This window comes from Amaranthus tricolor, chromosome 8, assembly GCF_026212465.1.
Source record: "Amaranthus tricolor cultivar Red isolate AtriRed21 chromosome 8, ASM2621246v1, whole genome shotgun sequence".
Classification (NCBI taxonomy): domain Eukaryota; kingdom Viridiplantae; phylum Streptophyta; class Magnoliopsida; order Caryophyllales; family Amaranthaceae; genus Amaranthus; species Amaranthus tricolor.
This window is the reverse complement of record NC_080054.1, coordinates 5,176,726-5,191,858: the sequence shown is the minus strand read 5'-3', so window position 1 is coordinate 5,191,858 and position 15,133 is coordinate 5,176,726. Positions and strand designations below refer to the sequence as shown.

The 15,133-nt window shown below is 36.5% G+C and overlaps 2 protein-coding genes across 3 annotated transcripts; both read left to right on the top strand.

Annotated features, from left to right (window-relative positions):
- Positions 1-699: 699 nt before the first annotated feature.
- Positions 700-5,694, top strand: LOC130820787 (double-stranded RNA-binding protein 3-like). Its single transcript, XM_057686301.1, has 5 exons — positions 700-1,225; positions 2,411-2,478; positions 2,625-2,870; positions 3,673-3,892; positions 4,331-5,694. Exons 3-5 carry the CDS (start codon positions 2,628-2,630, stop codon positions 4,984-4,986), a joined length of 1,119 nt encoding a protein of 372 aa, XP_057542284.1. The 5' UTR covers positions 700-1,225; positions 2,411-2,478; positions 2,625-2,627; the 3' UTR covers positions 4,987-5,694.
- A 5,874-nt stretch (positions 5,695-11,568) lies between these two features.
- On the top strand, positions 11,569-13,604 carry LOC130820786 (uncharacterized). Of its 2 annotated transcripts, XR_009045253.1 has the most exons (3): positions 11,569-11,828; positions 11,886-12,414; positions 12,479-13,604. XR_009045253.1 is itself a non-coding variant. In XM_057686300.1 (2 exons), exons 1-2 carry the CDS (start codon positions 11,748-11,750, stop codon positions 12,213-12,215), a joined length of 411 nt encoding a protein of 136 aa, XP_057542283.1. In that variant the 5' UTR covers positions 11,569-11,747; the 3' UTR covers positions 12,216-13,604. The 2 variants fall into 2 exon arrangements, 1 of the variants encoding a protein (XP_057542283.1); XM_057686300.1 differs by having other exon boundaries at positions 11,886-13,604.
- The last annotated feature ends 1,529 nt before the right edge of the window (positions 13,605-15,133 follow it).

Here is a 15,133-nt window from a genome sequence, read left to right as displayed (position 1 = left end):
CGGATTTTAAAAATTTACAGAAAACATCATGAAAAATGCCACGGTATGCACAAAACCATGAGAATGTTGGTTATGTCCGTAGAGTCGATAAGTCGGACTCGTGTTATGATGTCTGAAGGTCGAAATTTTTCAGTCATGAGTTCAAGATTTCCATGAATCCAGTACATTAAGAAGGTTCTTTGAAATATCATTATTTTTCCACGGCTCACTATTTCTCCGTGACTTATTTGGAGTATGAAAGGACAACCCTTGACTTTGTTCGCCAGGTCGATAAGTTGGACCCTTAGAGAGAATCCAATTTTGAAAATTTTTCTAAGTTAAAAATGCCTCCGTTATATCACTATGCCATAAGCCACAACAGTATTCATATTTGAAAAATCTTAAGCCGCGGAATCAATTCATCCCAGCCGGCTACTTTTTCTGTTATAACTCAGAGTTCGACCTATGGATCGTCAGCTCGAAGCCTGCGAGCCCCGTTTCTACATTTCTTTCGAAGATTTAGCGAAAAAAGCAACGGTATCGAGCTTCACAAACTTTTGAACAAGCTGTCATGTGATTGATGTTTAATTTAACTCTCGAAGAGTACATTTTCCGCATTAAGAAAGATGTTCTGTGCTGCTGGGCCTCTGCTGTCACATCATCCTTCATGCGTGGGGCTAAATGTTATGGTAACATTTACTTATTTATTTATTTATTTATTTAATTATTAATGTTATATTACCTTTAGATCCTTTGATTCTCCGTTGACCTTGACTCTCTATCAAGGGGCTTTTTTTGAGCTTCCTAACCATCTTGCTTGGTTGCCAAATATATAACTTTCATGACCCTAAAATAACTCTCCATCATCTACCACCACTCTCACTAAGACCCATGATGTCCTCCTTTCTCCAGGATAACCTCCCTCTAAATCTTATAAATAAAATCCACCAACACCATCTCAGGGGCTCATGATACGATAACAAAAAACTCTGCCAAATTGTTATTCTACAAAAAATCTGAATACAATCCTCCAACTTCTCCATTAATTTATCTTGCATTTTAGTTGATATTATTTGTTCCTTGCTCTCATCGTCGATCTGACTTGAGCGTTGGAGAGGTTTTCCGGAAGATCACCCCCGGACAAGGCTAACGTGTGGTGATGCAGGAGTTCAGGTCACATTGGTAGAAGAATTACTTCGCATCTCCAGGTCGTGGACAATTGATTTCTACAACACTTCGCATTCAGGTATTTTAAGGGCCTTTTGCACTTCCTCGTTTCATCACAAAAACAATTGGTAAATCACTTTTCGTTGTTGATAATAATGCATATCATGGATTTAGAGGATGCAGGTTAGTTCTTATACTAGTCTAATTAGGAAGGTGCTTTTTAAAATACTTTTGAATTAATTGTTAAAGACTTTTTATTGATTTAATATTATTGAATCACATTTTCTATAGTAAATAAAAAATAGATGATACCTAATTTTACTAAATAGGTCCATTTTTACAATAAAAAACACTCATCACTAATAGCATGTTACAACTAAACCACCCACCTATAGCTAACATAACAATGAAAGTTTAGTTTACAATTTTGGCTTTCATAAAATCAAATGTAATTCGTTTTTATATAATCAAGCTAAATCCAAATTATATTTAGTATGAAACCAAATTAATTCAGCTTTGCTTAATTGGTTGCCCATTCCAAATTTTCGACACTATGAGTCAAATCTTGATTGCAAACGGAATTTGAAAACCAAAATCAATAGTCAGAATTGCACATATGACATAGAAGAAAATAAAACTTGAAAACTTAGATTTATTTTTTTTTATGGCACGCCTACTAAAAGTTTCGCATTTACATGCCAAATTAAGTCCAAATTAAAAAGTAAGTTTTTTTTTTTAATTCGATTTCAAATTTACATTTTAATTTTTAAGTGAAATGAAACATAAGTTATATCAAAATATAGGGCCTTTTGTCTTCTAAATTAATTCCAAATAGTATTTTGTCTTGATAGTGGATAGAGTATATGATTTAAAATCAAATAGCAATTGTAATATTTGAACACCACATAGTTGAATACCACTCAATAAGATTAGCACAAGCAAACGTTTTAATTTTGCAATTCCTAATTCTAATACATAACAAGTAATAAGTGTGAGACATAGAAGGAAAAGTTAGTTGCAAATTGAGTAGATTAGTATAGTAAAATGTCTTATGACAATAACTATGACTACAGAGTCTAAATCTAAATTTAAGAAAAGCTACTAACACAAGCTTAGAAAGTCTCAACATGGCAAAATATTTGTGTTATTGGTCACCTGTCTTTTCTACTACTCTTCTCTTACTTATATTATTTTCTAGTCTGTTGCATCTTTAATTTACAGCCTCTGTTGGCCTCCTCCCCTCATTAATATTAACTTCTCTCAGTACTTCCCACACACAACACAAGCAATCTTCATTCTTCCATGCAAATGTGAAATAAAAAGATATTTCAGGTTTGTTTTATATCTTAAACAATTATTATCACTGTACAAGTTATTATATGTTTTCTATAGTATTAATATTAATTAATGCAAGTATTAGTTACTTCATTTACTTGTGAAATTTAATGTAACTTTTTTTTTTGCTGAAAAAAATGAAGAAAATGTTCAAGAATCAGCTACAAGAACTAGCACAAAGAAGTTGCTTCAATTTGCCATCTTATGCTTGTAAAAGAGAAGGACCTGATCATGCTCCTAGATTCAAAGCTTGTGTTAATTTTAATGGGGAAGTATTTGAAAGCCCTACATATGCTCCTACTTTAAGACAAGCTGAACATTCTGCTGCTGAAGTTGCCCTTAATACTCTTTCTTCTAGAGGCTCTAAATCTCTTACTGCCAGAGTTCTTGTAAGCGCTTTTCAAATTTATATGCTTCTTTTTTGATCTAATTACTACCATTATTTATTAATGTTACTACTCAATTTCTCACTGTATTGGTATAAATTTGCTTATCCTATATTGGGAATGATCATTTCATTAACAAATATAGATTTAACTCAAATTTAGTATTTTACAAATCACAAAAATTTAAATTTGGATTTGAGTCAAATTTACTATTGTTAAAAGAATAGTTAAAGATGAGAATTTGATAATGATATTACAAATCTTGTCGTTTTTAAATTTTTTATTTTGAATTCATAATTGAAATCTATTGTTTGAAATGAAATATTTGTTTCCAAACGCAATGCTTACCTAATTTTTTTTAACATATTGTAATTTAAATTTGTGATGTTATAACTAACTTAAAATTGATAGTTACACTATAGCTGGAGGTAGCTATTACTATTAGCTATCTATGTAGCTATTAGTTGTGTGTAGCTAACTGTTACATATTTAATTAAGTGTTTAATTAGATGTGAAAATAATTAAAGTATTGTTTGGTAAAACTAGTGTTTATGGTAAATGTTAGAATATTATTTGTTGAGAGAAATGTCAGTAATTTTAAAACGTCATTTTGATTTTCAAATGTTTCAAGCTGTAACAATCTGAACTCGTGTACTTTGCACGCACACACACAAATTAGTTTCTTAATTGGTTGTTTTTTAAATACTTCATTAATTTATATTAGTAATGTTACAATTAATTATGGACTTTGTTGGTACTATAATGCCTAACTAGTCATAAATGGGTGTGTTTTTGTTTACTAAAGGATGAGACTGGAGTTTATAAGAATCTGTTACAAGAAACAGCGCACAAAGCAGGGCTGAATTTACCAGTTTATACAACCATAAGAACAGGTCCAGGACATGTTCCTGTGTTTACTTGCACTGTGGAGCTTGCTGGTATGACTTTTACTGGTGATTTTGCTAAGACCAAAAAACAAGCTGAGAAATATGCTGCTATTACTGCTTGGTCTTCTTTGAAGAAAAGTATGTTATCTTCTTATGAAACTACACTTGCAAAGTTTTATACTTCCTCCGTATTTTAATACTCGCATTAGTTGGCCATTTTAAGTATGATTATCGTCCATCAAATGCTGTAAGCAGGGGAGAAGCAAACAATCTTAGACCCTATGCACTTCTAAGATTCAAGGCGCGGGTTGTTTCACATAAAACCTTTTACCTCCTTCTCTATCTAAATATAGTTTACTATGTTGTATTTATCATTTACTCTGTTCTTTTCAATTAGCTAGGCAGACAGTAGCAAATTCAAAGGGACATAGTAGTAGTAGTCGTTGAGGCTTCCTAATTCATAGAGAATTTCTGGCAGCGGTAAAAAATGTTGAACATGCTCAAATCTGCCCTACGAGTATGAAAAGTATTTAGATATAAAATGGATGGCTTATTTGATTAAATTTGTACATGCAGTGCCAAGTTTGTTTCCAAAGAAAGAATCAACAGAAAAGGAAGGAGGAGAACAAGATCAAGTGATTGTAACTAGGGTTCTTTCAAGTTTTAGACCTCAGAAATTAGGAAGACAAAAAGATCAATTTCATCATCATAGAAGATCAAGAAATGCAAGATCTTGGAGATCAAATCATTCACAAATATCTGCTGATATACCCTTTAAGCATCCTTCTGCTACTAATTCTACTACACAACAGCAATACAAAGAAAGTTTTGTTGATCTTCTACCTCCTCCGCCACTAAGATCAACCTCTAAAGTCTTACCTTTAACTTCCAAGACAAAGACAATCAGAAATTTCCATCATGATTATACCATGCAGAAACCTCAAGAACAAGGCTGTTATTATCAAACCAATTTCAGGAACTTATATGTGGGTCCAGAGTCATCATCCTTAAGTTGTGCTCAAATGGGTATTATGGGTAATTACAACACTAATCTTAATGGAATTGCTCCTGCTGTCCAGATTAGATCTGTAATCCCAGTTTGTGCAACTCCTCCATCTTCATCTGTTAAACCCATGAACTTAAACCTTTCAAAACCGGAAGAATTATCATTTTCTTCAACCAATAATCTCAGTTCTGAACTTAGTAGGTTGCACCTCAAAGATCAGGATTAATTAGTTAAACAATCAATAGTAAATTAATCATCCGTGTCTTTGAATTTCTTAAATCACACAAGTTAAGCGACATCTTCTGTCTCTTCGAATTTGCTAAATTACGAAAGTTGAAGCGAGATCCTAAATCTCTTTAGATTTGCTAAATTATGCAACTCGAAGCGAGAGCTTTTACGGAGTAATACTGATAGTTCAAGGAGATGGGATAATGGTAAAGATTATAATGAATTAAGTAGCCTAGTAGTCTACTAGTCTATGTTACATTGACGTTCTTACAATTAGTAACAGAGGCACATGTCTAAGTGTAGTAGCACTCGAACATTTGCAGAATGTGACATGCTTCATTGCAAAATTAGTATCTGTGTGTCTAAATCTATGTCCGACTATTTAACGGTCATGTAATCACCCCTAACAAAAACCAAAAATTACTCTGCTTCGTAGATGTAAAACTTGTAATGAAACATGTCCACTAGTTCTACTATTGAAAGTCAATGTTACATACTACGTAATCTTTTGTAGTATTAGTAAAGTTTTGTGGAATGGTACAAGTATTCTATTTTAAGGTATACTCATTACTCGTCTTTGGGCTCCACTCTATCTAGTCTAGTAAAATTGGCAATAAATTTGTTACAATTGTAGTCTCTCTTCCTATAATTGTTCTTTTTTAGCAGAGTTGTAGAATTAATTTTGAAGAAAAATAGAGATAATATATTTGTGAATGAGATTAAAAGTGAAAGAATAAAATTACTGTTAAAATTAGATGTCATATAATTGGATAAATTCTAATAGAATTATGTGTTATTTTTTAGGAATAGAGGATATATATACTACATTGTACGCTTGTAATATATTTTTTAGGGTTTTTTAACTCATTATATATTTTTTTCGTTTTAGTTATAATGTTTTATACCATAGTTATGCTAGACACTATTTGTCAATTAATATATTTATTACATTTCTTTTTACTTAGAATATTTTGAATTTTACACTATTAATAAGTGTTGATTTGTTATTTATAGTTACTTAATTATATTTAACATAAACATAGTCATAAGATTCATTGAATTTGTCTAAATATATAATTTCAATTGAATGAATTAGTTATTTATAATTTTTTTTAATATAATTAGAGATACTTTCAATCTAAAGACACATAAACATACTTCACATTGAATTTTTTTTTCAAATGTTTAATCACTTCGTAACACCCCAACTTCAAAATAGGCAGGCTCTATAAGTTAACAAAAGTCTTATAGGAGATTAAGGAATAAGGATCAATAAAATACACGCACATTTAATTGTTGCGTACTCAGGTTCTTAGTAATGAAATCCCTTCAAAAATATTCACTTTATTAGTATGAAAAATTGTATATTTGTATCCATCCTTTAAAAGTTGTTTTAGTTCCATTTTTTTATCTTTTAAATATTATATAGAAGGTGAGTAATTCAATTCGATGGATGTTATTGTAACAGTACGACATAGGAATTAGGAATTAGTATTTAATTTTAGGTTTTCAAATTAGCTTGTTTTATATAAGACCGTCTCATTATTAAATAAACTTATATAATAAGTTTATTTTTTTAATTATTTAGATAATCAAAATTAATTATTTTAACATATTTTTTAATATATGAATCAAATAAATAGAGATCCTCCTATCATAAAAAGAATTTTTGTTTTAAATTGGAAACATGAATTTGGCCATTGTGTAATAGGACATATAGGAATATAAATTAGGAGTGTTAGAGAGTTAGTGGTAAGTGACCGAGAGAGAAGGGCATTGAATGAGAAGGTAAAAGGTTAGTTAAGAAAGATGGAGAGCAATAAATGGGAGAGAGAGAAACAGAGAAGAAAGGGTGATGAAAGGAAGATAGATAAGAATAAGAATAGATAGGCAAAGTAATTAAAGAGAGAAGGGAAAGCAAGTGCAGGAGCAGACAATTGCAGTGATAAACTCAACGCATTTAATTTACATCCAATTTATTTTTCCTTGTCCTCTTTTATTTAATGCTTCCCCTCACACTCTGACTACTCACTAGGGTAGAAATTTTCTTAAATCCATCTCTTTTTTTTTTTTTGTTCTTATTCTTATTTCTCAACGACCTTAAATAGATGTTCGTGTACTTTTTACTCGTTCTGTTTTATATTGTAAGTTATGTTTAAAATTCTTTTAAAATATAAATAAGTTAATTAAAGATTGAATTATACTTGAAAATGTGTAAATAAAATTGAATATAATCAACATAATGTAATTGAGGAAGTATATATATTATATAGTAGTAGCTACTTAGTTACATTTTTCCTCATTGTTTTTAATTTTGCTTTAGTTAGGATACTTGAAATAAAATTTTCAGGATCCTAACACTCTCAAAATATTTTTGTCAATGTTTTTGATAAATTATAAACTAAAAAGTATTGAATGATAAATTACACAGAATTCATTAATTAAAGGAGATAAACTTGGAGTTTTCAAATTTTACTTTTTATTCACTTTCTTTAGATTTACTAGTTGGAGGTGCGTGCTATACACGCGCTCTTCCAAGAAATTCTATCAAATATAAAATTTTAATTTAATAAATTGATAAACTTTTAATAATTAAACTAATCATAAAGACATAAGTAGAAAAAACCTCATTTACTACTGTTTTGGTGATGAAACGAGGAAGTGCAAGACACTTGAAATACTGGAAGTGGGAGCGTTGTCGGGAACGGCAATTCGCGGAAGGAAGTGACTTGAATTCCTGCAATACAACATGTTAGCCTTGTCCGGGGGGTGATCTCCCGGAAAACCCCTCCGACGCTCAAGCTAGAACGGAAATCAGTGATTAATGAATAAATGATGAGATGGAGAATGTAGGAATATGAGTGTAGGGACGGAAGTTGCTTGTATTTTTGGTAGTCTAGTGAAGAGGGTTATGAACAAGGATTTCAAAAGGGCTATTATCAGATGATCCTTCCCTTGATGCTGACTGCCTCTATTTATAATGATGGAGAGGAAGTTACTTCTGGGAGAAGGTTGGTTATCATGCATAGTGGTAGGCAGTTATCAGCACTAAAGATGGGGAACCATGATGGTGAGGAGTAAAGGGCAGTTATCAGAGGAAAGTTATTAGCTTATGGGCCAAGTAAGGAAGATGGAGATTACAGAAAAAACCCCATGACCGAAAGTCAAGGTCAACACGAAAGGTCAAAGGATATTAAGGTAATATGACATTAATAATTTAAATAAATTAATTAATTAAACAAATGTTACCACGAAATTTAGCCCCACGCATGAAGGATGATGTGAGGAAATAGCCCCAATGATCGGAAACATCTTCCTTTATGTGGAAAAAATAATTGTCCATCAAAACCGAATTCAAGAAGAAATACGGATGTGGAAGACACTCGAATGCCCAAGGAGACGAATATATCCACAATCTGGAAGACCTTCTGACGGATTATGTAAATTGGGCTCGTAAGCTTCGAATCAACTGCTCACACGTCGAATTCCGAGTTGTAACGAAAAAGTTACGACATCTTCAAAATGATCATGAGACACACAAAGTCCAAGAGGAAAGCAAACAAGCAAGTCGAGCCGCGGCTTGTAGCGTGCCGCGAGGTAGCCCCTGCCGTGTATACCATCCGGTAGCAAAAATGTAAATAAGAAGGCTTGATCCCACAACCCAAGATGCATGATAAGGATGCTCTAACCAACTGAGACAGTCTTGCTATTGTGTAGTAACTCGCACGGATTTCTTATAAATTAATGTTTCCAGCCTAGTTTATGCTACTTTAATACCGCAGAAGTTCCAATCCTTAGAATATTTTTGGAACAAGATCAGCCCCAAGGGGGGTCCGACTTGTCTACTATACGGAAAAAATCACAATAACTTTTATTTTTTATTTTATTTTATTAATATTATTATTTTTTATTATTTTTTTTATTATTTTATTATTATTATTATTATTATTTTTTAATTTTTTTTTTTCATATTACAGTACTACATACCGTGGAGTCTTAGGAGGATAATATGCCGCGGAAGTGAATTTGATTGGCCCACATACGCCTTAGAGTCTGAATAATAAATCATATGAGCGGCTGATGACGCGGCTTGGATTTACACTTAGATTTTTTAGTCTTCCCGGGGGGACCTAGGGGGTCCGACTTGTCTATATGACAGAACAGGTCTTTGAATAACTCCTCATCTTCACAAGCTTCTTATTTCACCATGACGCGGAATAAGTGCAATAGTCCGCGTCTTCAACTATACGGGCAATACGAAAATCCTTCCATACTTGGAATATTTCCAAAATGATTGGGAGCACCAGGGGGTCCGACTTATCGATATCACGGAATGATAAAAATACTTAGAATAATTTTACTGATCTCAACAAGCCCCTCATCTTTCTTGACAAGTCTCATATTTTTTATGCCGTGGGATGAATGTAAGGGTCCGCGTATTCAACCATACGGACAATACGAAAATCCTTCCATACTTAGAATATTTTGCAAAATTATGGGGGTCACCTTCCACAATGAGAACGGATTTATTGGAACTTTAAAAAATTGGAAGCTGATCATGTAGGGGTTTGTAACGATGAGGAGGATGATGCGGCTTCATTTTTATTTTGCGGCTATCACGAGTGACGCGGCAAAAGATCTGCTACGTCTACAAGTCGGACGGTAGAATGAGCAATCTTTTAGACTTGGAATTTTTTCCATGTTTTTCTTGGGGTGTAATTTAGGGTCCGACTTATCTACTCCGCGGCTTCGTGAAAAAGCTTGATAACTTAGAGAAATTATGCACATTTTCACACACCTTGGGGGTCCGATGTATCGACTCCCCGGACACCTTCAAGTGCAGAGATACCTGGAAAAGTTTCCCACATTTCCCCTCATTGGGGGTCCGACTTGTCGACTTCACGGACACAGCTAAGTAAATACTTAGAAAAATTTTCAACGTTTTCCCTCTCATTGGGGGTCCGACTTGTCGACTTCACGAACACAGCTAAGTAAATACTTAGAAGAATTTTCGACGTTTCCTCTCTCATTAGGGGTCCGACTTGTCGATTTCACGGACACAGCTAAGTAAATACTTAGAAAAATTTTCAACGTTTTCCCTCTCATTGGGGGTCCGATATGTCGACTTCACGAACACAGCTAAGTAAATACTTAGAAGAATTTTCGACGTTTCCCCTCTCATTAGGGGTCCGACTTGTCAATTTCCCAGTTTTAGTTTAGGATTTCACTTCTCGTTTAAAGGATGTTTAGGTGTGAGGTTAAACATTTATTGGTGCAATAAATAGGGATTTTGGAACTGTTCCCTCTCACCTAACCTTCATTAATACTTCCTTCATTTCTTAAGTTAATAGTGAGAGAAAGTAGAGAGATACACTCTGACAATCATCAAACATCCTTCAAACTTCTGAAAAAATTCTCGGAGATCTTCAAGGATTCTGACAGATCTTCATCAAGTTTCTGACAAATCTTCAAATTTCTTCAACGAGGTATTCAAATTTTCCCTCAAATTCTTGAATTTCTTCAAACTGTTCTTGAATGTTAGCTTAAGACTTTGAATTAGTTTATGAATTTAGTCTTTATTCTTTACAAGTTTCGCTTATTACTTTATGACTATCGTTAACATGGATGTCGCGGCTACTCATGAGACAATAGCTAACTTGGATATTAACTCTGCTAACCCGACAAAAATTACTTTGGTAGTATGTAGACGTTTTAATAAGGAGGGGCTGCTAACAAATGATTCGGATGATGATAATTCGGTGAGAATCACCCCTCAGTACGAATCAATAAAGGCCAGGGATGAATCATCTGTATCCCCTATATACACACCGGAGATAATAAAAACTGCTCCTTGGGAAGTGAGCATTGCTTTCTTCCTGAATTACTTGCCGCGAATAGATCCTGACCTGGAAGGGTTATTGTATGTAGATATGGAAAAGATCGAGGGAACATCACAGTATTTACAAACAAAAAGGGATTTGCACAAACGACGGGACGCCATTTCTCTGAAATGGGGTTTGGAAGATGATATCAACATCATTACTCCGGGAAACTATGATACCGTTAGCTTTCCCCCTCCACATTGTATAGCAGTATATTTTCCTTCTTTTGAGTTAGGACTTAGGTTTCCTCTTCATCCCTTTTTTAGGAAAGTATTAGATTCTTTGAATATTTCGGTGCCCAAATTATACCCTAATGCATGGGGTTGTATGGTGGCGTTTTTTATTTTATGTAAAGTTTTGGCCGTGCCCCCAACACTTACTGCCTTTAGATACATTTTTAGAGCCCGTTTATGTAATTATCAATCATACCGCTGCGGGTGGATAACTTTCACACACCGTCGTGGGCTGAAGATAGTCCACGACCTCCCTGATAACCAAAAGGGATATAGGACGAAGTTCGCTTATTTATACAATTCAGGGGGTTAGAATATTAAAACCTGCTTTGACATCAAACCCAATCTCTCGGGTTTTAATAATGGGGTCCCGCAGTGTTCATTCACTGACGCGGTAATAATCGAATACATGAAGATGGACGTGCAATTGGGTAGGAAACCCATGAACGTCCAGCTCAACTAGATACTTGGTCGTTCTGAGTTGGAGAACGAGAATATCTTCTTAGCGTTTGGCATCAGCTTGCCTATCGATCGAAGTAAGGGTCGGCGACTCTTTCCTTTTTTATCATATGTTTACTGTTTTCTAACTCTTGATTTTTCAGGGGTGGCCAAGGAGAATCTGAGAGAAAAAAAATTCAAACCTGATGAAGAAATTCAGCGTCGTGCGATTCGCTCAGGGGGCCAACCAGCGGGCCGCGGAGAAGCCTTTACCTCTTCCTCCCAAGGTATAAATTCATATTTTAGTGAACCATGAGGGATTTTTCTAACTTTTTCTTTCGCAGGATTCGGCTACTGTTGAGAAGGGGCTGGTGGAGGTGCCCAGCGAAGGAGAGGCTTTGAGGATTCTCGAAGAGAGGAGAAGAGTTCACATTCCCGATGATTCTAAGAGGGTGTTCCCTTCTAAGAAGAGGGAAGTGAAGGAGAAGAAAGAGAGGAAGAGGAAGAGAGAATGGGGAAAGTGCCACGAAGAAGGCTTCCGTGGGCACTATAATGACAGTCGTACCTCTACGAATGAGGTCGGTAGAGGGGGAGGCGTCTTCTTCCCAGGACAAGGCGTTACCAGTCTCCAGCAGGGGGAAGGAGAAAGTAGGGGAATCAACCGCTGCCCCTGAGTCGCGGGTTGAGGAGGTGTATCGTCACCGGGAGGTTTTGCCTTTCCGACACGAAACCCCCTTCACTAACTTGGGGCATAAGGGTATTATAACCCGATTTAACAGGGCGACATCCCACTTAATCAGCAAAGTGGATGTTGATCATTTGGAGTCGTCCCTATCTCCCAGGGTGCGCCAGTTTCAAGCTTCCACGGCAGAGGTAATACACTTAATCTTGTCTTTTAACTTTAAATGGTGACCCTGATCTTCCACTTATTTTGTAGACTTTTCTGAGGCTGTCTTTTGAGATAAACTTAAGCCGTCAGAGTGCCGCAATAAGGAGGCTCTGGCGGCCCTTACCTCTCGCTGCGATGAGCAGAATCAGGAGCTTAAGAGGCTCCGATAAGATTTGGGCGAGCTGCCGGGTTTAAAAGAGAAACTGGCCAAGTGCACCGAGCTGAAGAAGCGCTTGGTTAGGACTAAACAGTGGCGGGAGAGGGCCAAGAAGCAGCTGGAGGGGACCATCGGGAGCTTGGATGCAGCTTCAAACATGTCTGCCACCCTCGGCCATGAAACGGGGCGCCTGATGGATATTCACGCTAGGCTGGTTCATTAAAACCAGTCTCTCATGCATCAGGTGTCGGACGATCTGGCTAAATTCCAGACCTTTCTGTCTGCGATTCAAGTATATAAGCTTCGCTCGGAAAGACGATCCCGGATAGCTAGGGATTGCTTGACCTCAGATGAGCCTGAGGCGTCCTGTTTCTTGGGGGATCTGACGGCGGAGATGATGGGTGCCGGTTCTATGATCAGCGACGAAAAGTACCGTCTGGCTGCCGCAGAGTTAGGCATTGATTTCAATTCTCTCCAACGAATGGCCAACCAAAAAGGGAGACGAAGCCTTGACCAACCTAGCTCCGGTTTTGGAGCGGGAGTCCGCGGTACTGGTCGACCCCAACTGGGATATGGAGGAGGAGAGGGTTTGGTTAGGAAAAGTGGATGAGAGAGCTGAGAAGGAGGCTTTGTGCCTTGACTTAGACAAGTTAACCCTCTCTCCCCCCTAAGCCTCGGATGTCCCTGAGAACTTGGCGCTCTCTAAGCTGGAGGGTTTGTGCTTAGACTTATCAAATCTGTTGATTGACGAGGGCAAGAACCTCCAGGGCTTATCTAAGGATTTATCTGAGATCGAGGTGGAGCCGTTTAACGTTGAAGAATTTATAAGCTTCACCCCTAGTCTTGGCGAGGGAATGGCCGGGTCTCCGCAGCTGCCTCATCAAGAGCCGGAAGGGGATGTTGACGCCTTTTTGAACGATGTATATACACTCTTTAATTTGATAGATTGCAATTTGATTTGGAGTTTGAACATTTGATTCTTGTAATCTAACGATTTATTAGTTTATATATTTATGATTGATGGTTTTTGATGTTTTAAATATGTATGGCGGATCCTTTGACTATGTACTTTTGAATGTCCGATTTATAGTCCGCGGATTCCCGCCGGCTAAAACCGACAATGCTGATTTCCAAATGTACTTGGAATAAATTTGATCCTTGGACCCCTCTCAAGGGGTCCGACTTGTGGATGTTACTGATTTTAACTTGATTTAACTTTTGCCGGCTTCTAAGAAATCCTTGATTTTAACTTAGATTATTTTTGATCTTAGGACCCCTTTCAAAGGGTCCGACTTGTCGAGGTCACTGATTCATGATGACTTAAAATAAATTTGATCGTGGGACCCCTTTTACGGGGTCCGACTTTTAGACCTTAAGGATTTAAGGTTTCTTAGAATGGATCTGAGCGTGGGACCCCTTTCAAGGGGTCCGGCTTAAAGATATCACTGATTTTAATGAGATTTTCAATAAGTTCAATAAGTACGTCTGAAAATTAGATAAGTGAGAAATTAGAACATAACTGAATACTTGTAAGTGTGGAAGCTGGATAGTCGGAAAATGAGACTTCTGGTGTATATTGATATTTGAAAATGAAAGTGATGACACTGAGAAAATGTAAATGATAACGCGACTTGACTGTTGAGTGAAACTAATGATCGACTGTGGCCTCTTGCGAATCTTATCAAATGAAGTATTTCTTCAAGTGATCTCCATTACACGGGCGGGGTTTTTTCTTTCCTTTCATGTCTTCCATTTCAAACGTTCCTGGTTTGATGACGTGGATAACTTTGAATGGGCCATCCCAGTTGGCTCCTAGCTTTCCTTTTTCTACTATCTTTCCGGTAGCTTCGATTTTTCGTAGGACGAGGTCACTATCTTGAATGCGTCTTGTTTTGACATGGCGGTTGAAGTTGCGAATCATCTTCTGTTTTTGGGCTATCGATCTTAACAGTGCGTTTCCCCTTGTCTCTGGTAGCAGATCCAGGTTTGTTCTTTTTTCTTGTTCGTTCTCGTTGTGCGAGTAGTAGGCGACTCTTGTAGAGGGTATACCGATTTCTACGGGAAGCACGGCTTCGGACCCGTATACTTGGGAGAATGGGGTATGTCCCGTTGCTTCTTTGATTGTTGTTCTGCTGGCCCATAGAATGCCGGGTGGTTCTTCATTCTAAGTGCCTTTTGCCCCTTCTATTTTCTTTTTGATGCCGTTAAGAATTTCTTTGTTCTCTGATTCGACTTGGCCATTGGTTTGAGGTCGGGATACTGAACTGAATCGGATTTGAATGTTGAACCATTCGCAATATTCTATTGTGTTCTTGCTGACAAATTGCCTTCCATTGTCTGTAATGATCACGCGTGGAATGCCGTATCTCGTGATAATATTTCGCTATATGAACTGACAGACTTGCTTATCTGTGATCGAGCTAAGGGCCTCGGCTTCCACATACTTGGTAAAGTAATCGATGGCCACGATGATGAACTTTCGTTGTCCCTTGGCAGGTGGGAAGGGGCCAAGGAGATCTATACCCCATTTGTCGAAGGGTAGGATA